The sequence below is a fragment of the Oreochromis niloticus genome, linkage group LG3, assembly GCF_001858045.2.
Source record: "Oreochromis niloticus isolate F11D_XX linkage group LG3, O_niloticus_UMD_NMBU, whole genome shotgun sequence".
Classification (NCBI taxonomy): Eukaryota; Metazoa; Chordata; class Actinopteri; order Cichliformes; family Cichlidae; genus Oreochromis; species Oreochromis niloticus.
In genome coordinates, this window is record NC_031967.2 from 26776232 (window position 1) to 26794062 (window position 17831).

Genomic DNA, 17831 nt, shown 5'->3' on the forward strand with positions numbered 1-17831 from the left:
TGTATTGCATTTATGTTTTGTGTTATTGTAGGTTGTGTTTCTGTAGTAAATGCAAATTCCAATTTACTTTAGGTACATGGAATACCATGACTGTGGAAACTAATGCGCACTAACCTCATGTTACGGCATAATCACACACTCCTACGTATGTCAGCGTTGCTTCCCTTTTCAGACCAAAAAAACCCCACTCACAACTCAAACATCTGAGGTGACACGTATGAGGTTTGACTGACATCATTTAATACTATTTTTTTTTCAAGATTAAATAGTCTCTTCTTAAGAGGCAGTGACCTGTACAGACAAGTGTTAATTTCAGTACAACAAAGTGATAGCAAAATACACCTGATAAAAAATAAAATCACATTTTAAAAAAAGGGAAACACTCAGTATGTAAACGGCTGGTCAGTGATGTAACTATCTGTAGTGTAAAAAACATTTGTGAATGACAAAAGACACATAATTATATCCATCATTTAAATCAATACCTTTGTTATTACTCCAGACAACCAGTCTCTGGCTAGTGTTATTCATCTGCTCATAACCAATGAAAGTTGACCCCCATATACAGGTGTAGCATGGGGCTACATAAGCTCCCACTGCCCGTGGTTTAATGTCTGCACCACCTAAGCATAGTGTGCATTTCTACTGCTTCAGTTTCAGAAATGTAACAATACAATCATCCTGTTTTTAACACTGCGTGTTTTATTTTAATCCTTTAATCTCGTCCAGCTGGTTGTACATATGGTATGTGTAAACGCTTGTTCATGTTTCATAATAAAAGCCCCCTGCAGTAATGAAGGGCACCTATGCACTGAAACTTTATTAGGACCTTAATTTGAAATACATGCATTACTTTTTTAGCTTAAGAGCTTCTGCAGTTTCAAAACAGCCTGGTATCAGGCCTACTGCTAATAAAGGCCTGACTTTACCAGTATTAATGCATCACTATTATTAATCCAATAGGACTTCAAAATTGGCCGTAAAGACTAAATGTATTCATGATGCTAATGTAAATTATTGAATGTAGTATTTTTGCTTATAGAGGAAGACTTTATAGTGCATAGTGTGGTGGTTAGCACTGTTGCCTCACAGCAAGAAGGTTCTGGGTTCAAAACAACCATCTGTATACAATTTGCATGTTCTCCACATGTTTGCCCATCTGGGTACTTTGGCTTCCTCGACAGTCCAAAAACATGAAGTTAGTGGAATAAGATCAACTGGTGATTCTAAATGTGGTTGCCTGCCTCACTTTGTTAGCCCAGCTACCTCTTGATCCATGATAGCTGGGATAGGCTCCAGGGCCTGCTCTTAATTTAGCTTTTTTCCTCCATCATGTCAGACATTTCTGTTAATGGACCTCTCAGTCGATGACCAAACCACATAAACAACACAAAACATGTTTCAGAAATAATCAAATTGTCCTTCCGTATGTTCACATTTACTGCAAAGTAAGCATTTCACCTTCATTCAGTGGAATAAAAAAATATAAGAAGAAATAGTTCAAAGATGGTTTCACGTCTCCACATTTAGGCTATGAAAGCAGTCTATAAATGTCAGGCAAACTTTTAGTAAAGTTTTCTGTTCATTCTTTGCCTTTCACCGTCAGTCTGTCAGGAACTAAAAAAAGTAAAAAAGAAGATGCTAAAGAAAGAAAAGAGAACTGAGCTATAGTCTGAGAAAGATAAAGTAAAGTGAAGCCTTTCAGGTCTGCTTACATATGAAAAGGTCATTTTGAACAATAAAAATACTTGAATATTTTCCACAGCCAATCAGTATATTACATGGATCTATAATGGGTGGATCTTAGGTAAATGGTGCAGGAATAACACAATTATCAAAAATCTAATTTAAAGAACAAACAAAATGCAACAACAGGAAGTAGAATCACTTAGTGAAGTTAACAGTCAGCAGTTTTACAAGCAAGTAAACGGAATATGGTCAGCGACCTGCTATTTTTGTGGCCTTGGTGTTTTTCCTATATTCATGTCAGTAAAGACCTTCCTGTCTCACACTCCTCTCTGAAAAACAGTCGTGACAATCAGGTTTTTAATACTGCAAAGTAAATAAAGAACAAACAAAATATACATACCCCCCCCCAAAAAAAAATTAGCCCGCAGTTATTAGTACATATGATGCAACCTCCTGCCCCTCCTCTGCCTTGCCCAGTGCCTCTCCCCTCCTACACAGACGTCTCTGACTGAAGCTTCATGACAAACTTGTGGCTTTTGGGGTCAATGAACTCTTCGGCTATATGTAAGAAAGGAAGCGGCGTTACTGTCACAATCAGAGAAAGGTCGAGGCGTTTCAGGCTGAAGACGTGGCCTTGACGCAGAGAGGCAGTCACTGGCTCCTCGCTCACTAGTGTCCACTGGCGCCCCCTGTTGCTGTCCAGATATTGCAGGGTGGGGCCCGGGACGAGGTAACGCTCTAGGAAAGCCTTTAACCACAGCAGGAAAAATGCACAACAGTTTGTGAACAAACTCCATCACACTGTTTAATGTGGCTGGATGTGATGTCAAAATAAAATGCTGCCACTACTTTAATGCTGGACAGTTTCAATCACAATTCGTAATCAAATGTAAAACATTTATAAAAGAAATGTTTTGGATTAAAGTCAAAAAACTGTTTACTTTACTTTGTCTACTTGCACAAGAGCAGAATTCATTTATTTGAACCTTTAGTGGGAAAAGGTGCTTTTCTGCTTAGAATTCTATCATATTTTTATCTCTACATTCCTGACACGACCCTAAAGGGATGTGTGTCTCCTCCCAGGACTGAACTGGGAAAAATCACACACACAAACTGACCCTTCTTACCTTTGGGCTCATGTTGTGGGTAATGCAGAACTGCAGGTGGCTGATGATGCTCTCCATGCTGTGGTAAGTCTGCTGCCTGGTTGCACGAAGGTACTTCTGCATGGCCCGCGCCATGGGGGCAAATATGGCCTGAGCTGCCTCCCTGGGGTCCATCACCTCCCGCGGGTGTTTGGGAGAGGAAGTGACTGCATCTTCCTGCTGATGACGTTTGATGTGGGTGAAAGCTTCTTCTACTGCCACCACCAGCCTGTGAGGATTGAGGAGACCATGACTCCACTAAACCGATGTCATCTACATTACAATCTACAAATTCTATACTTCTTTGTTTATTACCCCAGGGGAAAAAACAAGCATCATTTTAGGACTTTCAGGTAAAAACGTAATAATACGAATTCCACAAATTTAGTTAGTTCATGACAACAAACATCTTAACAACATTTTTTGTGTTTGTGCTTCCCTTTTACCTTTGAGTGTATTTATATGATTATGTTTTAATAGGAAAACCACATCCTTTCAAGTTTAACCAAGTCTGCAACTTCTGCATCTTTGTCAGTGAGTACTTCTGTATTCACACGCCCGTTAGTACCTGGCTTTGCGTTTGCGGACCTTCCGCTCCACCTCTGCCTCCTCATAGTAGTACTCGTTGTGGGAGTTGTCTCTTCTCCGAGCGGCGGCTGCAATCATGGCTCTGGACTGGCCTGTGGAGTTGTTGGTGCTGTTGTCTGTGAACAGAAACGTGTCATTTAATTCATGAGCAGAGTAACGCAGGTGGCTCTGATACTTCTGATGAGCTTATCAGTTATTATTCCATGTAGAATTTGGAATAAATAAAGTAAGAGGCTGGTGTTTATGTGTGAAATTCACTATGAAATCTGAAGACAAATAAGATGAAAACTCCTGCTTTTTCATTCGGCGTCATTTATTTCACTTGGACTGATAAGGGTTTTTGCTCAGCTGAATTATTACCTTCCCCCAGGTTGTAGACTTTGAAAGCAGACATTTTCTTGGTGAGGATGGACTTGGGGAGGTTAAGCAACGCAGGGTTATAAACCGGAAAGTCGCTGTAGTACTGATCGAGAACCCACACTGCGGCCCTCTGAATGCTGCATTGCACAACAAAGAGGAAGAATGTTTGTTAAACTTGACAACCCAGAGCTGTTATCAGTGTCAGCAACCTTAACATCCTCGCTGCTTCACTGCCCCCTGAAACAGGAAGAAACAGCAACAGTCACGCAGATGGAGCGCCGCTCAAAAAACGGTTGCTGTGGAGTGACAACGTAAATCAATTATAACAGTGTGAATTAAAGACAGGGTGCACAGCAGTGCAATAGTTATAAATCACATGCAACAAAAATCCTCTGCTATTAAGAAGTGCTTATGAAAGCTACGCTGCATTGGCCACCTCATTAGGAACACCTGTTCAACTGCATATGAACACAAATATCTCATCAGCCAATCACAGGGCTCTGCATTTAGGCATGTAGACATGATCGAGACAACCTGCTGCAACATTCAGATGGTAAGTGTAATGGCACAAAGAACATGAAAACATGGCTCCGTCCTGTCTTCATCAACAGTTCAGGCTGCTGCTGGTGGTTTGGTGGTGTGGGGGATGCTTCCTCTGTACAGATTGGTTCCCTTCATAGCAGCTGATCTTCATTTAAACACCACAGGCTGCATGAGTATTGTTGCTGATCATGTCCATCCCTTTGTGACCACAGTGTTTACAGCTCCATGACAATATTCTGATCATGTCAAATTGGTTTCTTTAACATGACAATGACTTCACTGCACTCAAATGACCTCCACAGTCACCAGGGCTCTATTAAAGGAAGCAGGTTGAACAAACTCTGAGTTTAAAAAGAAACTGTGGCTTGAATAACTGTGAGATTGACAATTTTGGAGTTTCCTGTTCCAGAAAGGTTGATCAGAGTTCAGTCAACTCTGAGTATGTTCACCCTGAGTTAAGTGCAAAACGATCAGAGCTGAACAGGATCTGGGCCTGATCCCGTCTGAATCTGTGATCCTGATCAGCTCTGATCCATCCTGCTATGCAAGTGGACTCCAACCTGGACACAGACAGCGTTTGCTGGGTCGATGCAAAGCCTATGATATGTTAGGGTAGATCCAAAACTGAGTGAAACTGATCAAACAGAGTGTCAGTCAGCTGGTTCAGGTGCAACAGGAAGGGAGGAATCAGAGAGAAACTCAGAGTTTCCTGAAGAGTTTAACAGTGTAACCCTGTGGTGGAGATTCTCATCATGGGTGTGATGCTTTCAGGTCAGTATCCAATGCTTCCAGCACCTTATTGAATCTGCTTTAAGTATTGAGGCATTTCTGAAGGAATCCTGGTATCAGCAATATGTGCCTTGAAATCTAGCTGTGAGTGTCTATCATATACATAAAAATTTAAGCAACAGTTCACATTTTTATTGATTTCATACTTCATCTAAAATGCTGACTATGAAACAATATTGTGGGTTTCTAAAAAGGATTTTTTTCTCATTTGTAGCAGACGGCTGCCCTCCTGAGCTGTCTGGTCCATCCAGAGCTTATTTTTTTCTCTCCCCTTCTCTAGTGTTGCTGGGCTGTTCCCTTTTCATCTATAACGTCTTTATCTGTTGCTGTTGCTGTGATTTGCAATCCTCTAAATAAAATCATCACCTAATTGTGGCCACATATTTTGCAGTTGTGTTGAGTTTTTAGTCCGATCGCTCTGCTTGCACCACCAGCACACGCTTGCACCACCAGCACACGCTTGCAGCTTCACAGCAGAGCCAAAGGTTAAGAGGGGTCTAACAGACATACTATAGGCGTGACTTTCTAACCACCCACAGAAAATGAAAGCAACACCATCCACACTATCTTTGCATGTTTTAAAAACCACTCACTGCGGTTTGGTTGGTAACTGCAGGCAAACTGGAGCAATGACTAAAACTGAGAATTAGTGCAATGCATTGAGGTCAAGAGTCAGAGTCAAAGTTGTAGGACTGAACAGTTCCACCGACACAGTGGGGAAAACTTCGTAATAAAATCTGGACTTTTTTTGTGGGTTGATCCACATGCGGTTTGGAGCAAATAATGCATGTGGTGTGAAACAAAGTGGGCTTTTTTTGGACATCTTAGCAGTGGGTTCAAATGAACATGACCCAGACAGATCAAACTGTGATGAAATGCTGCCCCCTACTACAGCGTGGCCAAACTCTGCAGCAAGTGTCACTAAAATTTAAAAAGCATTATTTCAGAGAACTAGAAAAAAGAACGAGACACAAAAAATAGACAAATACTCCTTATTTTCCACACTTACTAACCTGAGATGTCCCACATTGTAGAAGCGGCTGACTCCATCTGTGCTCCTCACAACCTTCAGAGAGAAAGCAGGCTGCAGGTGTCTGACCTCCAGCAGCACCAGGGCTAGGTACTGAATGAACAACAAGGCGTCCACCAAAGATGCTGCATAGCCCACGATCCCCCTGTAGTCTGTCTCTCTGGGCTCCAGCACCCGCACCCCATAGAAGAGCCAATAGGACGCCACGAAAAGAAAGACCAGCGCAAGCAGCAGACAGCGAAACACAAAGAAGCGTGGCAGAGTGGCTCTGGGCGGGCGGAGAAACAGCGCCCACGTGGAGATGAGGAGGATCAGGAGCTTGAAGGCGAGTGAAATGTAAAGGCCTTCGCACGGCGTGCCGCAAGGGTCCAGTGAGTCCCGCCACAAGAGCTGTGGGAGGGCCAAGAAGGCCAGTGGAGTGATCAGAGAGACGAAGCCCAGAATGGCACCCAGCGCTGGGCTGATGTAACGCCGGCACTCCAGCGCTGAAGAGTCCTCTGAGTCCTTAGATAGCTGCGTCAGGTCCTCATTTGAGATGCTGTCCACGGAGGTGCCGGTGACCACCGTGGTGGTTTCACCCCAGTTGTCATCCTGAAGGAAGCGGTCAGTGTCAGAAGTACTGCAGCCATGAAGAACATTCGTTACAAGACAAAAAAATGAAAAATGAATCTCTCACCCTGTCGTCTTCTCTGGGGGAATCTGCGTCCAGCAGCGACTCCCCCGGAGCCTGGATGATCACAGATTTCTCTCCACGGATGCTGCCATCGCGATTCTTAGAGCGATGCCTGTCCCTTCTCTCCCTGCACACACACAAGAAAAAAGTAGTTATCGTCTACAAACGCACGACACTTAATTCATGTCAGCAGATTTTGATCTGATTCTTCTGAAGCTGTTGTGGTGAAACTCTGACAATAAACACAGCTATTTAAGAAAGAACATCATTTTATATTTTTCCATAATCTACTACATTGTTATTATGAACATATAATGTAATTATACACTACTGTTTCATGTAACCAGCATGTTGACTTTATCTAGTGTCTTTAAAGATATGTGTTACTGTTTATTTACTAGTAAATGCCCATGCTCCAGTGTTGTTTGTTTGATTTTAGTCCATTGATTTATATGTCAATCAATGGACTGTCCATTGATGACATTGCAATACAATGTGGTGAAAAAATAGTTGCTCCCCTCCAGATTTCTTAGTTTTCGGCATATTTTTCACACTTACATGTTCCAGATTATCAAACAAATTCTAATATTAGACAAAGATAACTAAAGTAAAGACAAAATGCAGTTTTTAGACAATTATTTTATTATTAAGGGGAAAACAGTTATCCAAACCTACAGCCTGCATTAAAATGTAGGTGCCCCCTAAAACTGGCAGTGCCACCTTTGGCAGCAAAACTCTTCTTTACAGAACTGATGATTTTGTTTTCTTGAGGGTTTCTAAGGTGGACTTGCTGGTTGAGTTTCAGATCATTGTACTCCTGCATAACTTGAGCATGACCTGATGGTTGGATGTTCTCCTTCAGGATTATCTGGTAGAGAGCAGAATTCATGTCCTGAAGCAACAGAACAGCCCCAGACCATCACACTACCACCACCATGTCTGACTGTTTTTATGATGGTGTTTTTCTGAAATGCCGTGTCAGTTTAATGCAGATCTAACTGGACTCAAATCTTCCAGAAAGTTCAGCTTTTTTCCCCAAAAGTCTTTGGACTCAAAGATGTTTTTTGGTAAATGTGAGACGAGCCTTTGTGTTCTTCTTGCTCAGCAGTGGTTTTCTCCTTGAACTCTCGCATGGATGCCACTTTTGCCGTCTCTTTCTTATTGTTGAATCATAACCTCTGACCTTATCTGAGACACGTGAGGCCTGCAGTTCTTTACATGTTGTTCTAGGTTCTTTTACGACCTCCTAGATGAGTCGTCAGTGTGCTCTTTGAGTCATTTTGGTAGGCAGGAGACTCTTCGCCACTGTTCAAAGTTTTATCCATTTGTGGATAATGGCTCTCACTGCGGTTCACTGGAATCACAAAGCCTTACAAATGGCTTAGACATAACTGACTGTTTGTCAGCTGTCTCTTTAAGTCATGGCATGATGTGTTGCTTTTTGCGATATTTTGTGATTTCTTGATTTGACAGGTGTACTAGTAGTAAAGCCCAAGTGCAGTTAATCACAGTTAATTCAGGAGTTAACAAACAGGGCAATTATTTTTTCACAGAGGAAGGTGTGGTAAATCACACCTGCATTTCGTATATTTGTCTTATATTAAAAGTTACTGTTGTGAAATTAAAATGATTCAGAGGGTTTCCAAGATGTTAAAGGTGTCATTTTCGCTTGTTGTCATGCGGTTGTTATGCACCATGATGATATGTGATCACAGTACTTGATAGCGATAGTTTCGCTGCTCACGTCCTAATCACAGATTTGGTTTATTACTGTAAGACTTGTGACATCCAGCTGTAATATGACTGAAAAGTTCATCGATCATTAGAATTTAGATTTAAAGACCTCAGCTTGGCCTTTCAGAAATGCTCTGCTATTCTAAAACGGGATGAGGACAATGACAGACACAAACACAAACACTGGACAGCATCGCTGCTCAGCTTGCTTCTTCTACCTGTGTTTGCGGGAACTTCTCGAGTGGGATGACTTGTAAGAGTAGCCCGAGTACGCTGACTCGTTGTCCATGTCAGTGATCGGCGGTGGGCGGAGTTTCCGGGCCACTCCTGTCCCCAAACCGCCCTTGTCCCAGACCACTCCCAACTGGCTCTTGCAGTTGCTGATGGACTTGGTAGAGAGGGCCAGAGGGAGGCGCAGCAGGTCCACTTTACTCCTGAGGGAATCTATCTTGGAGCCTTGGGAGAAGAAGGAAAGGTGGGGGAGGAAGACAGAGTGAGAGATTAATTATAGATCGGGTGAGTGTTTGGAAAAGGCATGGAGACCATTTGGGAGAGAGAGAAAGCTGAGAGAGAAGAGAGAGGGAGAACAGGGAGAATGAGCAGGGGGAGGAGGCAGAGAGATGAATGAAGAGAAGGAGGGATAGGAAAAAGATAATTTGTCATGTGAGACAGAAGTAAAACAGTCTCAGAGGGACACATACCGAGGAGCGGCAACAAGAAGAGAGACAGCTTTGTTGAAACGTTGGCACTCTAAGTGTATGAAAGAACATAACTGAGCCCATTATTCTGCTTTTTTTTTAAAAAAATGAGCAAACTGAGTGATTTGGCTCCAAGTGTGTTCTCAGCCAATGAAGGTCAACCACATCACCTTCTATTCTTAGGCTGCAAGTCTCCAGTGTGCAGGACGCACAGGAACAAATGCCCAACATGGCAGCCGCTTGAAAATATTTCTGCTGTCTTATACGTGAAAAACTTGGAAACATGCAGTTTAAAAAAAATAAAGAACCTGCACTTTGTTGCTTTTTAAAGTGAGCTTCATTTATTTTGGTGTATTTAACCTTCCGCAGTGTTTTATTGTGGGTCGATCTGCGATCTGCATTCTCGCCCGCATTCCCCAACTGTCCCCCGTGGTCTCCTGGGGCAACGGAGCTTAGCTACTACAATGGGGATGAATGGGAGGCTAGCGGTGAGAAAAGACAGGAGGGGGAGCAGTTGTCGTGGCAACCAAAACATCAACTCAGCAGCACCCCATCCTGTTCTCTTATCCCTCAACTGCACACCTCAAGACTTTTTTTAAACTAAGCAAATCTGGCATCATTGTAAGGACATTCCTCTGAATCTACAGACCTGTAATCTGTTTTTGTTTTCATGCAGATGGAGCCGGGTTGTTTTCTCATGGGTACTTTCCAAACTGCCTGCAGAAAAAGCAGACACTTAATCTAATAACAAGCCACCTCGTGCTCTCAGTTTGTGCCGTGACCTGAAGCATCACATCTCCACATTAGAGACTTCAGGTTTTAACTAACAGCTTTCATGTGATTCAAACATGGACTTCTCAAGAGGGACATTTTGCAAGAAGGCGCATGAGTAGGTTTAAATTTTTGGAGATCTGACATTCATGTGGAGCTGTTTGACACCCACAGAGGGTCACTGAAAATTTCTGACACTTAAATATCAATATTTCTCTGACACACTGGTTTATTTACATTGCAGAAGCTGTTATTATTTTAATAATGCAGAAATGAGAACCACAGCTTTAAAAGGGAACCTGTTATATTCAACTTCTATATTTTTTATTAGACTTCAGTCATGCAGCTTTGCATAACTCACAGTTAAATATAACCCTCATTCGTTTTATACTCAGGCTCTGTGCAGCCACTCTCTTCACTGTCAAAAACAAGCAGTTTTAGTTCCCTTCCCCCTCCTCGTTAGACAAGTTTATTCTGATTGGCTGCCCCTAGCAAACAAACTATTTAAACAGCAGATGGGTGGGGCTTCTTTGTTCTCAGCTGGAGATGTGTGCCTTATCAGGGAACATATTAGGATATTTGCTTGCACTGACTCAATGAAGAAACACAGGTTGAAAGAAAACTGTCTGAATCCTGAGCTTCTGGTTCACAGTGGACAAACTGTTTTACACCTTCCTTTTTAAGACAGCTTTCGTCTGATTAACTGCCCCTTATAAACAGAAGACTTAAAAAGTAAGTTGGAGTTAGTTCTGTGTTTAAAGCTAGAGCTATGTGTGTGAGATGATGATATTAGTGATACTGGCCTCTTGATACTGATACTGAAAAGGAAAAAGGTCCACCTCCAACTGATGGTCTAGGGCTACGTCCACACGTGCCTGGGTATTTTTGAAAACGCAGATTTTTCTATGCGTTTGCACCTTTCGTCCACACGTAAATGGCGCTTTCGGACACTGAAAACTGAGATTTTTAAAAACTCCTGCCAGGGTGGAGATTTTTGAAAACCTGGTTTTGCTTTTACGTGTGGACAGGATTTTTTTTAAAAACGAAAACGGAAAATCTCCGCTTTCAAAAATATCCATGTACGTGTGGACGTGGCCTAGACCTTGTGGCTCACATATAATTGACTGTACATACACTGACCTGAATATTTAGAAATCTGGCTATGTTTTAGAACAAACAGTTAAACAGAGCCTTCAGCTTTCAGGGCCCTCCTCTGTGGAACCAGCTCCCGGTTTGAATTCATGAGAGAGACACCATCGCTATTTAACAAGTGTGGACTTTTATCCCAATAAAAGTCAAATGTCTCCTCAGTTTTCATGTAAAACCTTTGAATGTATTTGAGGTAAATGAGGTAAAAGGGAACGTGAAGAGTTTAGCAATGAGTTGCTGAGCATAGTTTCTGTCTGCTGTGTCCACACGGCATAAAACGGCATTCTTGTCTCCTTAGAGAGAGACATGACTGTATGGACTACCTGTCACAGCACCATGCTGGGCAGAGCACTCTGCCAACTTTCTGGATAAAAATGGAAATCACTGTGACCTAAGAACTCATATTCCCTGTTGACACGATGAAAAATTATCTTCAGAGCTGCTGCAGTTTGAGCATGATTCCTCTCATCAAGACAAAGGGTTTTTGTTTTTTTCAAATACTGTCTCAAACAGAAAAAGGAGCATGAGAGAGTGGTGGTTACAAACCATCAGGACTGAGTGAAAAACAGCCCCACAGTTACCTCTGTGTGTTTAGAGAGTGCAAACCTCCATGGATGTCCTTGACTATGGGAGGCATACCGACAAGTAGAATATTTTATCTCTGCAGACAAACACAGACTTAAAGCAAAACCAAAATGTCAGAATTTACAGTAAAAGTTTCTCACAGATTGGAAACTATTTTTGTGCCATGGATGTGAACAAAACCAGCCCCTCATATCTCTCTCGCATGCTGACAGGAGACAGTCAATCACATCGATCACACTGATGGGATTAGGCTATCCCACTGTGATCGATTCACTACTTGATTTACACTGCAGTCCACTGTCATGTGAGATTTTCCACGTGCAGTGTGGAAAGGGGACTGCCAGCACTTAAACTAATTTTGAATTTAAGAGGCCTGCCTCAAAGTTGTTGTTGTCAGTGTTTACTAGTGTCCACTTCTGCTGATGCTGAGAGATAACTATCTGTGGATTTGCATTTTTAAAAAGCTTTCATTGCCTTCATATCACCACGTGTCCCTCCACTCATGTTTAAATAAAATACATCTGTCAGCAGGTGAAACTTTGTACTTTTGAAATCAGTTTAGGATGTTTTTAACTCTCTGTCGCTGTTTAGCCTCATGGCTCCCAGGAGCCTCCTGTCCTCCGGGTGGCAGTGAGCCAGCGAGGTGTGATCTGCATCCTGTCCTCACTCCATGAGTCAACCCTAAACAGAGTAGTTCAGTAATCCAGGACTCTACAAACACTCAAACAGCTGACATGATAAATGTGACGGCGCTTTCGGGGAAGGTTTGCACGTAACGCGATTTTACTTTAAGCGTCAAAGAGAGTCGGTGTTTAAGACAAAGCAGCATGCAGACTGAAGTGATGCTGCTGTGAGCAGCAGACTGGTGACCAACAGCAAATAAGTTGGTCACCAGTCTTTTATTTCATGATAGTGAAATAAGTCTACCCAGACGCGTAGCGCAAAGTGCGTCCTTAAGCACGCTGTGCGTAAAAGTCCACGGATGAGAGGCTGAGCACCAACTTCTATCAAGTGTTGTGGTGCTGGAGAAATTCATGTATAATAAACTAGTGTAATACCTGCAGGAATGTTTTTCCAGAGGTCCTACCTTTCTCCCTGAAGGAAAAAGCGACAGCCTGCAGCACAAAGAGCCGCTGTTAGCAGCAGCAGCGGTGCCAGAGGGCAGAGTGTCCAACAAAAGCGACTCCAAACGCTCCCAATTCACTTTCTCTCATCTGTCCACAATTTCCTCGTTCATTTACAGCAGGAGTGAATGTTGAATCTCCGCTGTGCGCACACTTTGTTTTATTTTTCTCTTTAATAAAATCCTCCCAGCGAACATCAACAACAGGCTGCGGGTCAGACCTCATGCCCGATCTACTTCTGCGGGGTCCCGCTGTGAGGGGGGTCTCGTACGCACGTACTGAACCGGCACAGTTGGGAGTATATTCTTGGCTTCCGGTAGGGATTTTCATAATAAAACTGAACTTTCAAACTCCGAGACAATGCGAAAATCATCTCGAAAACCTTAAAAACTTCCATGGATGTATTTCCACAGCCACCTGATTATTTATTTACAATCTCTTAACATGGAAACTGCATTTCATCAAAAATACACCAGTGACCTTTTATCAAAGAGCTGCATTTAAATAGCAAAAGGGACCTGATTATTATTTATCCCCTATATTCCTTCATGTATACAATATAGCGTTATGGCGGTAGATGCTCATATTAAATATAACTACGGTTCAGATAGTGAGGTCAGCACATGTGGATTCAATCCCTATGAGCCAATGGCTTCAGGCTGCTCTGGATTTCAGGGAGTTGTCCTCCTTTTGTGTGATTGGACAGATATCACCAGCATCATCATCTCAGGCACACAGCTCTGCTGAGAGCAAAGAAGCTTCTCCTACCTCCCGTTTAAACCTTCTTAAGAGGCAGCCAATCAAAAGAAAGTTGACTTTAAAAAGAAGGGAACTAAAACAGCTTGGGTTGAACCAAACCACAGTATAAAATACATTTTGTTCAACAGAACACGCAGGGATGAGGCAAAAGAGATCAATGTACGATTAATTAATACTATTAAATTACCATCTTTAATAATGTGGTGTTAAGAATTGAAAATCTTTTCCATATAATACAGAAGAGCAGGTTTACCAAGAGCCTTAGAAACTCTCATTCATGCTTTTATTTTGAAACTATGTTTCCTGTCTTGTCCATGAATCCTTTAATGTGGTTTTTAAGCCAAAAAACCGCACTTACACTTTTCTTTTTCAGTTACAATCTATCACAATCAGACCTAAAAGATGGGTTTTTGTTGCTGTTGTTGTGTTTGTTTGTTTTTTTTGGGGGGGGGGCAGGAAACGAGAGGTCGAAGTTTAGAGAGAAGAAAAACAAAACAAAACATCACAACAAAATATATTTGAATCAAAGAGTCACAATCCACACCAGTCCTTCTCTTTAACCAGTTTCTTTTTTAATCTCACAAAACACATGAATCTGAGACATGAGCTCTTTTTTTCCTTCTGTGCAGCTAACAATCTCACCAATTTTAAAAACAAAGGAGAAGAAAATAATTTATACATCATTTTTTATATCTACAAAAATAAAATCAAATACAATGACTAAGGCTTTACAGAAAAAAAATTAACGTATATAAAACAAGTGGGTTGATCTCTATATTACATGTGAACAAGATTTCTTCTTTTAAAAAAAAAAAGACAAAAATAGAGATAAAGAGATGATAGTTATTGATGTGTTTATGCATACAGTAGTTTGCACTGTGCAGGGAAGTTTTGTCTGTGCAAGATTTTTTTCTTTTTTAAACAATGGAATCAATTCTAGCTTCTTTCCAGCCATTAGGGCTGCGATGCTGACGTAAAAATAATAAGAAAATCACTGAAAGGAAAGTGTAGAGGTAGGAATTAGAAAACGCTGTGGTTAAAGATGGGGAGGAATAAAGAGGACAATACACAGAAAGATGTGCAGAAAAGAAGAGATTAGGATTCAACCAACTCAGACCATTTGGTGCCTCTTCGTTTTTGTTTTTAAATTATAAATAAAGTGTGTGAAAACTGTGTGCTGACAGCTTGACGTGAAAAGTGTTAAAAGTAGTGATCTTTAAGTTTAATAGTAATAATGTCAGTCTCTTGGTCTGAAGTGCTTGAAACTCAGTCGCCAAAATGTGAATAAAGAAAAAACAAAACGTGTTCCCTTAAACACCTCAGAATAATAAAAAAAAAATCACTTTGGTAGAACATTTTTACATTTTAGCACAAATTCCTCTGCAAGTTCATACAGCTGTGAAAAGAAAAATCAGCCATCCTGGCATGCAGTAGCGCTGCTTTAATCATTTCTCTCTCTTTTTTTTAAATTTGCATTTAATATTTTGTATACGTGTGATTTGACAGTCACACGTTCTCCTACTCAGTGTTGGTGGCTGAAGAGCAAAAACCTTCCACCAGGCAGTGAAACATCCGTTTAAATGGCAGAATCTGACAGTGAGAACGACTGAATCTGCTCCTGGTCGTGATCAGTTTAGTGTTAGGATTAGTTCTGGAGCTTGTAATCAGGCGGATTACTTACTCCTTGGTTAGTATTTGAAACAAGCTCAAATCAAATTCAGCCCGGTGTGTTTCTGCCCAGAGCGATGAGCATTAAAGAGGCAAAAAAACAAAAACAAAAAACATTTAAACTGCTATTTAGTTGCAGTTTAAACCACATTTTGTCCTGTGTATTAGAATTAGTACCAGACGGATGTAGTTTGAGAGAAAAAAGAAAGAATAGAGAAAAATCACTTGGCTTTAGTGTCAGTCATTGCTGGTTAGATGTGCCTCAAACAAGGCGTTCAACAAAATTTTTGAATGTCAGTAGCAATAAAACAATCCTAAATATGTTCCCAAAAAAAATTTAAAGGGACGGTCTGACTTCTGGGAAACACCTCGATCGGTAGACCATCACCAGTCTCAGGTATGTGCTTTAAATACAGAACTTCAGCTAACAGCTAGCCAGCTTAGCTTAGCATAGCATGAGGACTTGAAAGAGCCAGTCTGGCTCCTCCCAGAAGCAATAAACCCACCTGCTAAGCTCAGTGTTTGTTTATCTGTACAAAAAACAAAACAAAAATAAAAGTTTAACAAGGTGGTTTTCCCTACATGCAGGACTTTTCTAAGGCAGGTGCAGGAAATTCCTAGATTTTTACCAACGCTCTGCAGTCCTGATGTGAAAACAGAAATGGTGATGTCAGCCGAACTGCTAGTTCAGAGTAGGTAATTATCCAAATAGTTCACAGTGTGCTAACTAGAGGGCACCACATATCCCATTTACTATATCTGCAACCCAGGCGGCGCCCACTAAGTCCAGACTGAGTGTTTCCAGTTGTGAAAATATCCCTCGTCCTGCTATTGTGCGCTGCATGTGAGAAAAGGCAAACGAATATGGACAACGACCCAGACCTGATTCTGCCAACGCTGTCCTGAGTTCAGATGTGAAAATCGGCTCTTGGAGGTGCTAGCAGGTGGGTTTGCTTACTTTTGGTCAAGCCCAGCTTCCAGTTTTGATGCTAAGCTCTGCTACCCACCTGTTAAGGCAACGAAACTGAGTGTATTCCCGAAAAATATCAGACGATTCTTACAAAGCTTTTAATGTTCCACCATTTCAACGTGGACGTGTGCTTGAGTGGGGGGTGGAGCGCAGTCTTTTTTCATGGCTTGGTGTATGGCCTGGGAGGATACAAACACTACTTATGGGTTTAATATTAAATGGGTAGAAGTTGCTGGTTCACAGTATTCACCGTGGTGGGTCACTACACATTTACACAAAACACTACAGAGGGATGCACAGTTAAACCCTAAAGTGTAGACAGGCGACGCCAGTCCGCTTATTTGGCAACATGTTCTCGTTGAAAATTCAAGTTTCTTAAGTTTGAAATGGGAATCACCCCAGGTTTGAATCTCACCTCAACATACTGTAAATCTCCCCAAAACGTTCAAACAGCTGTACACAGTCAGAGCAGCTGCATGAATCCGCTGAGCACGTCTGAATCTCAGATCCCTGTGCGCCCCTGAAGCGGCGCTGAAAATAAAACCTGCCAGCATTTTCAGTAGTAAACAGCGTAGTAGTGTTTCCAAAACAAAAATGTAAAACATGTTGCACTGATGAAAGCCTTCCTGTAGCTTCAAAGAAGGCAAGTGAGTGAAATGAGGAGTTACGAGTTTCTTCCACAGTCGGCGTTGGAGATGAATGAGAATGCTGGACGATGCTCGTGTGTGTGTTTCCTTACCCAGTGCAAATAACCTGAATTATATAGACACAGTCCTTCGGCCGAGGTGGCAGGTGAACTCGGTGTAAAGCAAACGGGGGAGGGGGAGGGAGACCCCACCGTAGGGCAGTCTCAGCCCTCCCCCCACCTTCCCCAAATGAAGCCTGAATCCTTCAGTCCCTGATCTGTCCACTACAGAGGACATACACGACAGACAGGTGCGTTGTGGGTAAAGTGCTGGGGTTACGGGTCCCTCTGATTTTTATTTTTCTTCTTCTTTAAATTAACATTTAAACACTCTTTTTTGCTGCTCTGTTCCTTCAACCAGCTCTCCAAAAGCAATACATGTAAGCCTCTTTCCTTCACAAATATCCAAACTTGCTCACATTTCCACTTTCAATTTTTCCAACTTCCTTCTTTTCTTTTCCACAGTCAACTTGTCTTCTGCTTTTTTTTTTTCCTTCCTTTCCTTCGGATTTATTCCTCAACTTTCGTGGACTCCATTCATTCTGCGCTTACTGAGCTCAGAAACCTCGATGAGTCCGATCACCTTCCTGTTATATCAGGGCAACAGAAACAAAGAAATGGTGACGGGCTTTTTGATGTTCTGACGGGTGAGGGGAACCGGGCCTAAGGGGAAGCCCCAAGTCTGAATGTGGTTGCGTATAGCTACATCGGTATGCCAATCGAGATTAAGCGACTGCAAGTGGATTTACCATGCAGCGACATCAGAATCCAGTCGACAGGATTTTGGGCTCTGCAGGTCTGCCCTCTTTGCCTGGTTGGATTGAAGGATAAAAGCAATAATTAGTAGCACAAGAGGAGAAGTTGCTATCAT

The 17831-nt window shown here is 41.9% G+C and overlaps 2 protein-coding genes across 11 annotated transcripts in view; both read right to left on the reverse strand.

The window, feature by feature from the left end:
• Nucleotides 1-258: 258 nt before the first annotated feature.
• LOC100695616 (vang-like protein 2) lies at nucleotides 259-13171 on the reverse strand. Of its 2 annotated transcripts, none has more exons than XM_003458854.4 (8): nucleotides 12842-13171; nucleotides 8770-9007; nucleotides 6821-6944; nucleotides 6128-6735; nucleotides 3783-3919; nucleotides 3403-3538; nucleotides 2817-3063; nucleotides 259-2437 (listed from the first exon to the last, which is right to left on the reverse strand). In XM_003458854.4, exons 2-8 carry the CDS (start codon nucleotides 8838-8840, stop codon nucleotides 2180-2182), a joined length of 1581 nt encoding a protein of 526 aa, XP_003458902.1. In that variant the 5' UTR covers nucleotides 8841-9007; nucleotides 12842-13171; the 3' UTR covers nucleotides 259-2179. The 2 variants fall into 2 exon arrangements, with proteins under 2 accessions (XP_003458902.1, XP_013122021.1); XM_013266567.3 differs by having other exon boundaries at nucleotides 12813-13171.
• A 1016-nt stretch (nucleotides 13172-14187) lies between these two features.
• Nucleotides 14188-17831, reverse strand: part of arhgef11 (Rho guanine nucleotide exchange factor (GEF) 11) — a 29245-nt gene continuing 25601 nt past the window's right edge. For 8 of the 9 annotated variants that reach the window (XM_025905637.1, XM_019354127.2, XM_019354131.2 and 5 more), the window contains one exon: nucleotides 14188-17771. In XM_025905637.1, the coding sequence (XP_025761422.1) occupies nucleotides 17722-17771 (50 nt within the window). In that variant the 3' untranslated portion in view covers nucleotides 14188-17721. The remainder of the gene's footprint in view (nucleotides 17772-17831) is intronic. The other variant, XM_019354128.2, reaches the window with a different exon arrangement.